At 39.3% G+C, this 15,233-nt stretch overlaps 1 protein-coding gene across 5 annotated transcripts in view; it reads right to left on the bottom strand.

Annotated features, from left to right (window-relative positions):
• Window positions 1-4,668: 4,668 nt before the first annotated feature.
• The window catches only part of LOC116507441 (amine sulfotransferase-like), an 87,658-nt gene continuing 77,093 nt past the window's right edge, over window positions 4,669-15,233 (bottom strand). For all 5 annotated transcript variants that reach the window (XM_032215566.1, XM_032215569.1, XM_032215565.1 and 2 more), the window contains 2 exons: window positions 8,002-8,182; window positions 4,669-4,965 (listed from right to left, as the gene is read on the bottom strand). In XM_032215566.1, the coding sequence (XP_032071457.1) occupies window positions 4,772-4,965; window positions 8,002-8,182 (375 nt within the window). In that variant the 3' untranslated portion in view covers window positions 4,669-4,771. The remainder of the gene's footprint in view (window positions 4,966-8,001; window positions 8,183-15,233) is intronic.

Raw genomic sequence — 15,233 nt, forward strand, 5'->3', positions numbered from 1 at the left:
GATTTGTGTCTCTTGTGTATTCCTGCACAAACGGCCTTTCTAAGAAAGCAGAAAATGCTCTTCTCAAATTAACTGCGTTGTTGTACTAAAGGTTTGGATAAACATAGTTGTTTTGAAGGTGATGTTCCCCCCTCCCTTTGAATTATAAAACACAGTACTTGATTGTAAGAAGAAAGTTCTGAAGAGAAATTGGCTTTCTTCTGTTTTGTTTGGAGCATATCATTCTTGGCATCACCTTGAAGATTACAGAATTATGATAGGATGCTTATTTTAGAAGAAGGCTGAGATGAATAACTTCCCAAAAGAACGATAGCTTTTGTCTGGTGCTGTGATCTTAAAGTTTATCAGGATGTCTGTAACAGTCACTGTTGATGCCATTAAACCCAGTTTTCTCCTGGAGCATATCTCTGAAACCTTCTAAGTTTATTGTCAAGAATGTAAAAAGGTGAGTTATATAGTGGACTATATATTTCCAGTACCTGGAAGTAGCCTCTTATCTTTCGTTTTGGATTATATTTCACCTTCCTAAAATTTCAGCAACCAAATTCTGTTGTGCCTTATAATTGAAACATTAAAGTTCAGAATTCCATCAGAGCTCCAAAATCAGTGTACTACATAAAAAATAATTTTGGGTGATTTGTGTGACTGATGGGTAAAACCTCTAAAAACCTGAATTGACAATAATTTAATCCATTGTCGCTGAAAAATGTTTTGGGGTCTATTATCTCATTGCTAAAATGGAATTCATGGAAGTTTTCTCAGAATTGCCACATCTCAGTTTTGTCTTCTTCCAAATTTATGACCAATATGGGTTGATAGGAAATTAAAATATGGATTTAAAAAATAAGTGTTACTGATGCAGCTTCAGAATTGCTGCTTCTCAGAATATCCATAAATCGTTTTTTTCCAATTAGCTTCTTAAGAGTGTCACAATAAGCCATCTACTGTGATATAATTATGCTCAGGGCACCCAAATGAGAGGCAAAAAAAAATCAGTATGTTCACCACTTGGCAATCAATGCTCCTCCCTATGATACACCTAAAAAAAGAGATAGGCTTCAAACATAACAGTATGTTAGAGGGGAGGGTGGAGATGTCAGGTGAAAGAGGCAAGAAATTTGGGCTACGTTAGCAGATTGTAGTAAGCTCCAAAGTTTTTTTGGCATCAGTCAAGGACAGGACTTTGCTAGTTCTATTTAATGTGATGACATTCACAATAAAAGAAACTTAATAGCATAAAGCCAGGACACCCTTAACCTTTTAGGATTTTTATAGTATCTTTACAAAGTTTCAACATCATATATTAAAATAAAAACCAACATAAAAGGGAAAAGGAATAGCAAAAAAATAAAGACGCCCAAAATGGGAAAAAATACATTTAACAAATATAACAAAGGTGATCTCCAACTTTCTTTTAGTTAGAGATAGTAACAATGCAACCTCACTCTAAGTTTAAGAAATAATATCAATCTATAAAGTATCTTAAAACACTAATAGTCAACTTACTCTAAGCTAGTACTCAGAAAATGTTCTCTTAATTTCCTCTAAAAGATAGTAAATTATCAAATGAAAATAATCTTATATTTTAAAGGCTACAATTTTCTCTAGTCAAATTCAAATTTACCTTCAAATCCCAAAGTCAAAAGATGATTCTTTTCTTAACCTGTAAGAAATGTATCAATGGTCGGCAGCCTTAATTTTTTTTGAATGAAAGGAGAGAGCATCAGGCAGGGTGACAAAAGAGGTTTTTAAAAAAATTACATTTAATGTCTTGATGAGAGGCACATCAAGCGACTGCCAAAAATCATTAGCAACCTTCCATGCTGGCTTTTCTTGGACCAATGTCCAAGTCAACGGAGGAAGCTGGGTTCACTTAACAACCGCAGCAAAAAAGTTTGTAAAATTGGAGATGACTCATTTAACAACTACTTCTCTTAGAAGTTCCATCCCAATTGTGGTTGTAAATTGAGAACTACCTGTAGCCATAACTTTGTCTATCCTTTCAATTGTAATGGCAGGAGCAACCAATCCATACTAAGATTTTCTTTTCTCCTGCCCCATTCTGAAGTTTACATTTTCCCAATGACATTGTTAAGCTTATCTTTGGCCCCTTAGTCTAAATCTGTATGGAAGTAGAGAGTGATACCCATGTCTTAGTGCAATACTTTTACTGAGTCAACTAATAATGGAATAGTCCAAAATATATTAAGCATATAGCTCAGGATTAAGATACCAGCCCTGTACAGGAATTGTCCTGAATAAATGCTTTGCCATTTTTTCAAGCATGTCTCAACTGAAGCTTCCTTACTGTACTTTATTTTATTTTTTCATCAAGTTGGAAATGGACTCCCTTCATCCTGGATATCACAGCAAATTTGAAGGGCGAATTTGCTACTCCTTAAAAACATTTTACTCAATGCGACCGTCAGGGTGCATTTCTCAGTCCCCAGTAGTATTTGTTACAGGAAGCAGAGAGAACATGCAGGTAGCAATGAACAGAATAACATTTCTTGTTTATTTTAGAAAGGACTGGATTGCAGTTACACGTGGAATGAAGTGTGCATCATGACATCACTATGCAAAATTATGTGATTTAGGCCCTCAGCTAATAATGCAAAGATGTGATGACAGAGTTATCATCATCATTACAAGTAGTCCTCATTTAGTAACTGCAATTGGGACCCACAATTTGGTGGTTAAGAGAAGCAGTTGTTAAGCGAAGCATCGCAATATAATGATCTTACTTTATATTTTCCTTTGCTTTACAAACCTACGAAGGACATAAATATGAGGACTGGTTGCAAAGTTACTTTTTCAGCACTGTTGTATATCTACGGTCACCACACAAGGCCTACCTGTGGTATACAAGTGTTCATTTTCTATTATGGGATTATCTCCAGATCAGAAACTTCTTGGTGTCCACTTTGAGCAGAGCTTTTTTTTTTTCTCATAACAATCTCAATGGGGAGATGACTTTCAGGGAATTCAGTAGCAGCATGATGATTATGTTGTTTTAAACTTTTCTGCAGGCTTTTTTCCAGATTCAGCCTTTACAAGGTAATTGCTCTTAGCAATGGAATTTTTCAGTGGGTCCAACCATCTTTCATTAACCAATTTTGTTTTATTTATTTTGTACAATGACAATAAAGACTATACTATACTAACCTCCTGTTTCTCCACTACTGATAAATTAACTTTGTTCCCAAGGCAAAACTTGTGCAAAAAGTTTGAAACCATGAATTATCACTAAGCACAGTAGTACTGTAACTTCTTTATTCTTCTGCGTCCCTTCATTTTATTCTTTTGCTTTCCAATTTTAACATTTAACTTTAACATGAGTTTGGGGCTCCTTGGTTCTTGGAGAATTGCCATTGTTGGTGATGGATGTGGTTGTGCTGTGCCAGACAGACTCAGTGTGTGATCTGTGAGTTCTTCTGGATTTGCAACTTCAAGGAGCAGGTGGTGGTCATGGCCAGGAAGTCTGTCTGCAATTACGGGTTGTATATAGTTGCACTCTTTCCTGGACCAACCTGCCCTCCTCATGGTCCTGTGCTCCAGCTATCTCCTGTCTGGAGTACTGTTATGCACTGTACAAAGAAGTTACAATTAGTTCAAAATTTCTGCACCACTTGAAATTTATGCATGTCTCACCTCTTGTGATTGAAGGCAAAAGGAGAAGGCGACACCAGGGGATAAGATGGTTAAATAGTCTCATCAATGAATATGGACAGACTCAGGGAAACAGTAGATGACAGGAGGCCTGGCATGCTACGGTCCATGCGTCATGAAGAATCAGACATGACTCAGCTACTGAACAACAACACCCTTGTGTGAGTTGCTTGCATTGATTACTGATCAATGCAATGGAGGCAGTTCAAGATGCTCTGTGTGGCTTGGAGCCAGCATGTTTGAAAGTCTGCCTTCCCTTTGTTACACTAGCCCACCAGAGTTGGAAGACAAGGTAGGCTACAGGTACCATCTATTAGGGAGGTGCATCTTGTGGGACTGAGGAAAAGGGCCTTCTCTGTGGTGACTTCTTTCCTTTGGAATATTAGACACTGGAGATTAGATTGGCCCCGCCTCTTCACTTTTCTAGAAGGTTCTGGAGATACGATTTTTTCAGTGAGCCCGGGCCCATCCTGACTGATAAGGAGCTGATCAAGGTGTAACTGTGGTCATTGTTACTGAGGTGGGTGAGGAAATTTGAGTTTTACACTTTTAATGTTGGAAGACACCTGAAGGCACCCTACTGTATATGAGATGGGTGGCTATATGAACTTATTTAAATAATAAATAAATAATAATCCGATGAGGTGTAGGTTATATGCCTTTTTTTCAATCTCTTACCCCCCCATCCATGGGGTACCAAGATTTGTAGTACCCTGAGTATGTTAGCCTCCCCCCCCCCCCCCGCCAAAAAAAAAAACCCTTTACAAACTTGATTTTCCCTTTAGGAGTTGGGCTAAGATGATATGTCAAGCTATATGTGCCTTCAGGGAAGCGGAAAATATAAAATAATGGATCTAGCTGTTGTGAATATGTTGGTTTTGGATTTTTTTTAGATATATATTGCTATGTTGCTATGTTGTCTTTGTGAGTCTCTATTTCACGTATAACACCCAGAGTCAGGTAGCTATGGAAATCTATATCATTAAACAAATGCTGTACAATGTTTACAAATAATGCAAAATTTAATGTTACTCTGTTCTATGGTCCCTGCAGAGTTGAGAATTAAACATTACAAGGTGATATAAAGATTCTTCTTGGAAAGTCATTTCTGATTCAAGCCTTTTGAAGGTGGTGTATCAACATTATTTTCCTCCAGTGAGCTGGAAATAGGCTCTGGATCCTCCTGAATATCCCAGCAGAAGTTGAAGGGCAGCATTTCCAGCCTTTCCTTAAAGACATGGTCAAACCTTTCACTCTGGGCAACAGTCATGAGGTTCTTCCAATCTCCAATAGTGCCTGGGAAACAATGGTTAAAAATATGTCAACAGTTTTTTTTATTCAATTAAACTAGAGGCTATTTATGTCATCATATCACCAAAATGGTCATTCTTACACATTTTTCTGTGACTAAGTTTGTGTTTGAATGTATATACAGTCATGTAAACAGGAAGTATACCCTGCTTGAGTTCCATGGTTTTATGTATAAGAACATAGTAAAAATCTGGTCCTTATCAGTTCTTAAAAGTAAGTAAATACAATATCAGATGAACAACATGACATTACACCATGTCATGATTTATTTTATAAAAAGAAACCAAAATGAAGAAGCTGTGTATAAAACTTAAGATTCAATAGTTTTGGAAGAATTTTGGCCCATTATTCTTTACAACCTTTCTTCAGTTAATTGAAGTTTGTGAGTATTTGTTTATGTACAGTTCATTTGAGGTCCCACTGCAGCATTTCAATCAGGTTGAGGTATGGACTTTGACTGGGCCATTGCAACACCTTAATTCTTTTCAGCCATTCTGTGGTATTTTTTGTGCTTAGTGTCATTGTCCTGTTGCATGACCCAATCTTGGCCAATCCTTAGCTGCTGGGCCTCTGGCTTCACATATGACTCTAGAAGACTTCAATATACAGAGGAGTTCATGGTCTGTTCAGATGCAACTTTGGAAACCAAAGCTGTGCTGCAATGCTGTTTTTAGAGAAGAGGTCTTCTCCTGGCAACCTTTCCAAACAAACCATACTGTTCAGTCCTTTTTCCAATTGTACTGTCATGAACTTGGCTTTCTTTTTGTAAAATAAATGATGACATGGTGTAATACGTAATGTGTTGTTTTTCATCTGAGGTTGCATTTACCTACTTTGAAGAACTGCTAAGGACATGATTTTTACTATGTCTTGATATATAAACCATAGAACTCAAAGAGTGTGTGCTTTCTTTTTCACATTACTGTATATAAAATATTTCAGGACTTCAGGTGGGGACTGTAGGGATGAAGATCAAAAGTTTTCCAGTGGTAATTTACACTCTTCAGTTTATCTTGCCTACTGTGGCTTCCCTGAGTCAGAGAAAGAGGGTAATAGTTTGAAAAACCTGACTAACTTGGAACATTGCACAAATGAATGCTTAGCTACCTCCCTCTCCACCAAACAGTTCTTAGACATCTGTATTTATAGTTTTGGGGCAGGAAATTGTTTCTTACTATCTTAACTAGAGCTGGATTACAGAAGGAAGACTTGATAAAAGGGCAAAGTTCTGCCTATCTAGAAGGTGGTGAGTGATTCTCCTGCCATAAGTATCTGTTACTGGGAAGTCATGGAATCAGTGGTCTCCCAGTGAGTTCTAAATGATCTTGACTTCATCCCGTTGGCCCAATACTTCAGAGAACGATTGATGGCTTTTTGATCATTGGATATGGCCCTGGAGGTTTAGAGGGGCAGTTCTAAACCTGGAGAACAATGCCCTCATGTTGGAGAGACTTTTTTTTCCAGGTTGAAAATAAGTAGATTTGCCTTTCCAGGTTGAAATGGTTAGCTAGTGACATCACTGTTTCCAGGAAGAGTGGTACTTCTTTCATGTTCCCAACAAGGTGCTAGCGAGAATGACAGGAACTCCACCCACCATGCAGCAGCACTCGGATTTCAAACAAGGGCTTGCTAACTTTCAACCCAGAGTCCTAACCATGTGACCTACTGCAATCCTGGTGGAGGAGATTACCCAAGGTAGAGAGTGAAGAGGCTGTAGCTCTACCAGAGGTGGTATTCATCCAATTCTGAAAGGTTCTGGAGAACCAGTAGTGGAAATTTTGAGCAATTTAGAGAACCTGCAAATAGGCTGGCCCTGCCCCCGCTGCCTCCCAGCCTCCCAGCAGATCTTCTTTTGTTGCCCTAAACAGGAGAATGGAGCTGGAAAGCAGGTTAGTGGGGTGGGGTGGGAAGGGAATGGGGATTTTGCAATATCCTCCTCCTGCCACGCCCACAAAGCCACACCAAAGAACCGGTAGTAAAAAAATTTGAATCCTACCACTGGTCTCCACGATCCTGAAGTGGTCAGTATGAGCTTAAACAACCAACTCCCAAAGGATCATTAGACGGTGCAACCAACAGAATGATCATTGAAACATATCGGATTATATCCACACCCGAAATTTGTTAGGGTGAAAAGGGGAACACCACTTCAAGATTGGCACAACTAAGAAAGGCTTACGGCTGCTTCAAATTAGGCTGCTGATGAGGCAAATGCAACATCATGGAGAGACCACAGATACATCCATGCCACTTTAGAAAGTGCCTTTCCAATGAAGGTGGTAATCATTGAAACAGGGCAGATTATAACCACACCTAAAATTTGTGTGGGTGAACAGGAGAACACCAACATTGGCACAACTAAGAAAAGCTTACGGCTGCCTCAAATGTAGGCTGCTGATGAGGCAAACACAACATAGCAGAAAGAGAGGCTGTTGGGACATATCCATACCACTTTAGAAAGCACCTTTGAAGTGAAGGTGACAACCCTGGTTTCAGATGAAGCCTGGCACATTGCAAAAGCCCCAGAGTATGAATTATTACTGATCTACTTTTGCAAAGAAAATCTCCATCGCTGTACTTGGATTTCAAACATGGGCTTGCTAACTTTCAACCCAACATCCTAACCATGTGATCTTCTTTTGTTGCCTTAAACAGGAGAACGGACCTGGAAGCAGGTTAGTGGGGTGGGGAAGGAATGGCGATTTTGCAGTATCCTTTCCCTGCCACACCCACAAAGTCACACCTGCAAATCCACACCATGCCCAGAAAGCTACACCCACAGAATTGGAAAGAAGAACACCACTTCAACATTGGTATAACTAAGAAAGGCTTATGGCTTCCTCAAATGTAGGCTGCTGATGAGGCAAGCACAACATCATGGAGAGACAGCAGAACGAGAGGCTGTTGGGACATATCCATACCACTTTAGAAAGTGCCTTTCAGATGAAAGTGGCAACCCTGGTTTCAGATGAAGCCTGGCAGATTCCAAAACCCCCAGAGTATGAATTATTACTGCTCTACCTTTGCGAAGAAAGTTTCCTTTGCTGAAATCTAGAATATCAGGAGCCATGAATGTGTAGTTTGCTCTAGAATCCACCTTCATGTTATCAAATGTAGCTTTATCCACCACATCATCCACTTCCTTTTCAGTTAGTTCTCTTCCTAGGAAGTTGCATATTTTCAGTACAGAACTTCTCAAATCCTGTAATTTGATGTAACTTTATATTAGTTCATCCATAACAATGAAGAAAAGATGGAAAATTGTGTTGATATTTTTGGGGAATTCTCAAGATTACTCCTTCATTATACATATCTTGCATATTAAACTTTAGTTATTTTCAATCTCTTCTGAGCCCAATCAGGAAAATATTATGAGGGACTTTGGCTTACATTTTGCTGATTACAGGGACATTGTGCTAATTGGATTTCCCTTATTTATTAAGTCTATCAAAAATTAGATCAGCTTTGTTTTGCTAAACACGTTTACAAGACATGCATCGTGTGAATTCTAGCATGACAAGCCAATTGCTCACAAATACAGCTTTTAATAATCTTTTTGATATCAAGCTGACGGCACTCTAGTTTCCTGTGTCCTCCACCATCCTTTTGAAGAAATAGAAATTTATTTTTCTTCAGAGATCTAGTCAGTCATCCAGGAGATCACAGAATAACCAAGATTGGCTCTGTGGTCTTCTCTGCTACTCCCTATTGGAATAAGTTACTTATACATCTTATCATTTCCGAAGCTTTCTGTGCTTGATGGCTGTCATATTGCACTACACAACATGAACACATCTTACCTTTTTCATTTCTTCATAAGACAGGAAAAGAATATTGAAATCATGCTTATGAGCATTCCAGCCTTCTACATGGTCTAGCCACGAACTACAAAATACTGATAGGAGAAAATGAGTTTAAATAAACATGAGGATTAATACTTGAATGTCCTGCACTTAATTTTATGATCCTGGTGGGCCTAAAGATCAAAGCATGATAGTTTAACAAGAGGCTATCCTAATATCTACATGGTCTAGTCACAAAATACAAAATACGAACTGCAAAACACTGATAGGTTCATCTTGGTGATGCAATGATCCAGCTGACCACCTGTGTGAGGGATAGCAATAACAATAGCACTTGGAGTTATGTACTGCTTCATAGTGCTTTTACAGAATGAGCCAATTGCCCCCAACAATCTGGGTTCTCATTTAATCCACCTCGGAAGGATAGAAGGCTGAGTCAACCTTCAGCCTGGTGAGATTCGAACTGCCAAATTGCAGGCAGCCAGCAGTCTACAGAAGTAGCCTGCAGTACTGCCACCTCAGCTCTTTCTACATTATTCATGCTTGAGTTTCCTCCATTGTGATCCTGGTGTGCCTAAAAATCAAAGCATGAGAGCACAACTGAGGGGCTACCCTAACATCACTGAATGTGGAGAGGACAGAGAAAGAATGAGAGTTGTAACTAATGTGGTTGCATACTCCAACTTGTTATGGGGGGATTTTTGTCAAGATGCTGTCATATTGTTTTGTTTCTTTGCTTTTTCTTATTTGGAACTTTGGGGCAATCTGGTTTAATTTTTTTATAATTCTTCAAATATTGAAAGAACTAACTGGTTATCTCCTTTCTATTTCCAACCCTTAAATCGCTTCCCGTGTGATATCATTTGAGTATTTGGTTCTTTAACTAACATTCATTTTTTAAAAACTTTACATTCTATCCATCCATTCCATCACATTAACATCCCCATTTTGAACTGCTAAAGAATTTCTCTCCACTTTTTCCTCCATATTAAATATATCTTAGTATTTCTCATCTCTCTCCCTAATAAGCTGCCTTATCTTGCCTCTCCTTCTCACTTTTGCATCAAAGTTGCCCTAGGAGCCATCCATTCTTCTGCACTCTTCCTACTAAAAAATATTTGTGTACAGTTTACACAAATTACTGTATTATAGAGAATCATTTTTTTTTTTGTTATATAAGGAGAGAGAGTGGATTGCTTGCGTTTGGTGGGAAGAGGATGGAAGTATATCCATAGTCTCTTATCTAAAACAAAAATGGACAAAACATTGATATGATTAAATTCTTCTTACCTTTGCCAGCCAAAAACTTCTCAAAGAATATATCGAAGTCTTTGGGGGTTTCTATTTTGACTGATAGTTTGTGAAAATGATAGTTAGAAGCCAAGACATCCTTTGGATTTCTAAGCACATAAATAATCTGTAAGACAGAGATGATAATACCTAGTCAAATAAACCAAGGAAAAAACAAGAAAAAAGACAGATTGACAGGAAAGCGTACAGAGAGTTCATCAAGTAACTCTCATACATTCATCTAACAGGTTCCATTCTATCAGGGGATCTCAAAGCTCATTAGCAAAACCATGTTTGAGAGCCTTCCAGCAGACCACCAGGACTGGGGCCAACCTTGACTTGGGGAAAAGATTTTCCATATAGCAGACACGACAGAAGAAAAGTCTTTCCTCCTGGGTCCTACCTGAAAAATCTAACGAGCAAACTAGTAGCCAATGCAGTTTCCAAAGCAGAGGTGTAATGAAAATATTATCCCTCAACTTGACATCCTCCAGATATGTTAAGATAGCAACTGGCCATGCAACACCAAATGTTACAATCTATCTGGGTGTGTCACCTTGGGAAAAATAAGTTTAAGAGGTTTGATATTCAGTTTGGTTGTTACCTGTTTCTGTTGGGCATAACCTTCTGATTTTAAGACCGCTATGTTTGTGTTTTTCCCCCACTCACACTTCAGAATTTGCGATTCCAACACATTGGAACAATGTAATATTTATTTGTCTACCCTTGTCTGTTTTTTAATAAAACATTCAGATACAGATCTAAAAGAAAAGAACACAGGCAGCCTCCCACTCTACCTCATAAGTTAACAAAATATGTCCTACTTTTGCTCTTCTTTTTCGTAATCCTTTGGGTACCAAATAGTAGGGCAGATGGGAACAAATGACACGAGGTGATGGGCGACTAGGTAAATCTACATGGAATATATTATACTCCAGCCATGGTGCTCGGTCAATTAGGGTAATATTTTCAGTTCCATCTCGGTGACCTTCATAAGTAATCAAGCTGACAATATTCTGAGTCCATACAGTTCCTGCAAATAAAGAATAATTAAATTAGTTTGCCCATTATTATTTGGAGAAAGTTGAACTTATGCAAAGCCAACCTTCCTATCAGGGAGAAGAGCAAATGTTTCAGAGATGTATAAAGACAATCAACTCTACTAAAATTGATAGATTAAGCAGATGGATGGATGAGAAAAGAATAGCTATTTATTTACACATTTATTTCTATCCTGCCTTTTTTAGTTTTAAAACTAACTCAAGATGGCAAACATACCTAGTACTTCTTCCTCCTCCTATTTTCCTCACAACAGCCCTGTGAGGTAGATTGGCTGAGAGAGAGCGTCTAGCCAAGGTTACCAATGTAGTCATGTAGAGTAAAATATAAACAATATAAGTAGAAGTTTAGCAGCTTATTTTCCCTACATTTCCAGCTTCTTCTAAAATGCTAAATGTTAAAATCTGGTTATAGAGCAACAGCGTCACAGCAACTAAAACACTGAGGAACTGAATAACAACATTGGACACAAGTTTTACTCTTTCTTGGAAGACATCTTTGAACTTACCAGATTTAGGATATGTGATTACGAATATATCATCATCTCGGATTTCAAAACTGTCCAGTGAATCTAAATCTTCAGGTGAGGACAAGCCAGTTATGAAATAGAGTCCTTTGTATTTATATAGGGACTCATCCACTGGCTCCATTGCTTCAGCTGTTGATGTAATATAGAGCAATTATCAATACTTCCTACATTTATAGTCAATATTGTATTAATTCAGTTCTTTAAAAATCATGAATCCTGCTAACATAAAGGAAAATTATAGGTCTGTGTGTGTTATTAGATTAGTTTCCTTAATTAATTCATTAGTTCCATGAACTCAATTTTCATTGATAAATGTTTCCATTGCAAAGAGTAAATTTGCTGTTCTTATTGGAATCTAAAAATTCTATGTAGAAGAGAAAGTTTTAATTACAATGTTAAAAACATACAAATTGCAATTCTTTTCTTACCTTACCTTATCTACATAGACTCTGACAGTCACTCATGTCATGTCCTTAAGCCACCTTATTTGCAATGGTTTGTCAATGTTCTTATACTCCAGTAGAGTGCGCAAATATTTAAGAAGGCTGATCTTTAGTCAATAATTGTGTCAGCAAAACTTCTGTATTTCAAAAATGAGCAAGGGAGGACATCAAACACGATTGAGTAATAACCTAATTTAGAAAAGTGTTGCTGTAAAAATCAGTATATTTTAAAAATACAAAAGCACTTCTGATTTACATGGCAATTATTTGTAATGTATCATTATATGAAGAATTATGGATTTACCAATAGGAGATGTAGCCACAACGATGTTATTGCATTGTTATTTTCATACCTGAATCCCAATTTCCATATATAAATGTACATAAGAGTTGTTATATTATTGTCCCCCTCCAAAGGGAAGAGTACCTCATTATGGGGAAAACCACTGCATGAAATATGTTTCAGGCTATGTAAGGAATTATTTTATTGTGCAATGTTGCAATCTTTAATTGAACTACATGATCTTGATTTGTGATGACAGCTTGTTTTCTGCAAATGCAGCCACATTCAATACAGTTAATTGTTAATAGTTGTAATGATGTTGTCTATCCTAATTTTGTGTAGCTTCTCATTTATTCAAATAGATGCTGGCAAACTTTTAGCTGGCACTTTAAACTTTATCAGTTCAGATACAATGGTTGCAGAAACATTCTGACCAACATAATCAATAAGGGATCAGAAGGCCACGATAAATAATTTCCATATTATTGTCAGCTTCATGGATATTTTCATGGAGAAACTTGATGGGATATACACCAGAGGTGGTATTTTGCCCTTTCGCCCAGGTTCAGATGAACTGGTAACGGCAGCAGGAGGCTCCACCCACCCACCCAGATGTCATTAGTGACAGGCAAGTGCACATGCACTCCCAGTTCCAAAGTGGTAGTGAAGGTTTTCATGCCTGGTCTACATCATTGTGACGGTGGAGGTGGTTTGGGTGGTTTGGTATATGTGTTTTCAGTATCAGAGGTTTGATCAAAAGCTCTCATAAATTCCAGGGGTTGTCTTGTTATGCTTTTCCAAGCATTAAAATTCAGGATGGTTCAGTGGTTAGAATGTGGTATTGCAAGCTAATTCTGCCAACTGCCCACAGTTCAATTGCCACTGCGATAGGTGGAAGAAATATGGGTTTTACACAGTTTTAATGTTGGAAGACACTTGGAGGCACCCTATATGAGCTGGGTGGCTATATGAACTTGTTTAAATAATAAATAATATAATCTGATGAGACATAGGTTATATGCCTTTTTTCCCAATCTCAACCCCACCCCATCCATGGGGTGCCAATATTTGTAGTATCCTGAGTATGTCAGCCTTCCCAAAAAAACCAAAATCCTTTACAAACTTGATTTTCCCTTTAGGAGTTGGGCTAAGATGATATATCAAGCAATATATATCTTTAGGTAAGTGGAAAATATAATAAATGGGTCTACCTGTTGCAAATATGTTGATTTTGGATTTGTTCTTGTCATATTTTTCTTGCCGCTTGTTCACCCCGCCCACCCATCATTCGCTCACCCTGCCCCACCCACCCGCTGGCTGCCCAATCAATGCTTGCTTCCCCTTCCCACCCACCCGACTCTCACTCCGCCATGCCGGTCCTATATATGTTGCCTTTGCTTCATCATGTGGCCCATCTACGCACATCTCCAGTTGCCTCTGCACTTTGCGCGCTCTCCTCATCTCACCAAAAGTAAGTAAGCATGTTGTCCTCTCACCCTTCACCTTAGGTCAGGGGCTGGGCCCCAGGGATGCACCATTCCCTGAGGCCCCGGATACACCACCCCCTCAGCCAGGTTGTGGTTCCATTCCACAGCTCCGACCTTTGCCCGAATCCACTGCCCGATCTCTGCCCCCCTCAGCAGGATGGGGAATGAGACATTCCCCAGCTCCGGCCTTGCCCCAGAGCCGCTACCCACTCTCTGACCACTTGCCTGCTGCCTCGCTCATCTACCTTCTATTCTGGTCATCTTGGGGGAGGGCATGGTGAGGCTTGGCCACCTTTCACAGGAAGCCTACAGCTGCCAGTCATTTTTGGTTGAATTCCGAGCAGCTCTGCTACAACGTCATCCCTCCAGCGCAGCAGGCTGTTCCCCTGGCCAGGTCTGGTGGCCGGGTGCGAGCGGCACCGGCATGAAATGTGTTGCCTGTTAACAGGATGGAGGCAATGGTCACAGGACAAGTTCTATGATCATCACCACCATCGCTGCCTTGTTCGAGCTGCCCATGCACCCTACTCATGGCTGGTCACTGGACCCAGCCATGAGAACAGCCTGTTGTGCCAGAGAAATGGTGCCCATGGGAGCTACAGCCCCAGTCTTAAAGGTACTTCGGTGCAGGATGGAGGGGGAAAAAGGGACAGGAAGCCACAGGAGCTGCCTTCCGAACAGTTCCGCTGCAAAAACTTTGGCTTTGGCATTCAATGTGGCTGCTTTTCTCCTTCTCAGGCTAATGCACACAGAGCAAACATGAGAAGGAGGCAAGAAGCAGCCAGGTTGAACACTAGAAGACTTGGCCAAACTTTTCTGTGGGTTCTGTGAGTTTTATGGGTGTGGTTTGGGTGGGTATGGCTGGTGGAAAGGTGTTGCCCCACCTTACTGTCAGAGACGTTGAGTGTGCCATGCCCACTCAGTCACATGAACCCCCTCACCAAGCCACGACACCGAACTGGGAGAGAAAAAAGTTTGAAACCACCACTTGTCAGGTAGCTCTGGAAATCTAAATCAATGAACAAATGCTGTACAATTTTTAAAAATAATGAAGAATTTAATGTTGGTCTGTCTTATAGTCCCTGCAGAGTTGAGAATTAAAAATTATAAGATTACATAAAGACCATTCTTGAAAGGTCATCTCTGATTCACGCCATTTGAAGGTATGTATTTTACAGGAGGAAATTATTTTCATCCACGGAGCTGGAATCAGGCTCTGGATCCTCCCGAATCCCAGCAGAACCTAAAGGGCAGTTTTTCCATCCTCTCCTTAAAGACATGGTCAAACCTTTCACTCTGGACAACAGTCATGTAGTTCTTCCAATCCCCAATAGTGCCTGGGAAGCAGTGGTTAAAAAA

The sequence above is a fragment of the Thamnophis elegans genome, chromosome 4 (assembly GCF_009769535.1).
Source record: "Thamnophis elegans isolate rThaEle1 chromosome 4, rThaEle1.pri, whole genome shotgun sequence".
Classification (NCBI taxonomy): domain Eukaryota; kingdom Metazoa; phylum Chordata; class Lepidosauria; order Squamata; family Colubridae; genus Thamnophis; species Thamnophis elegans.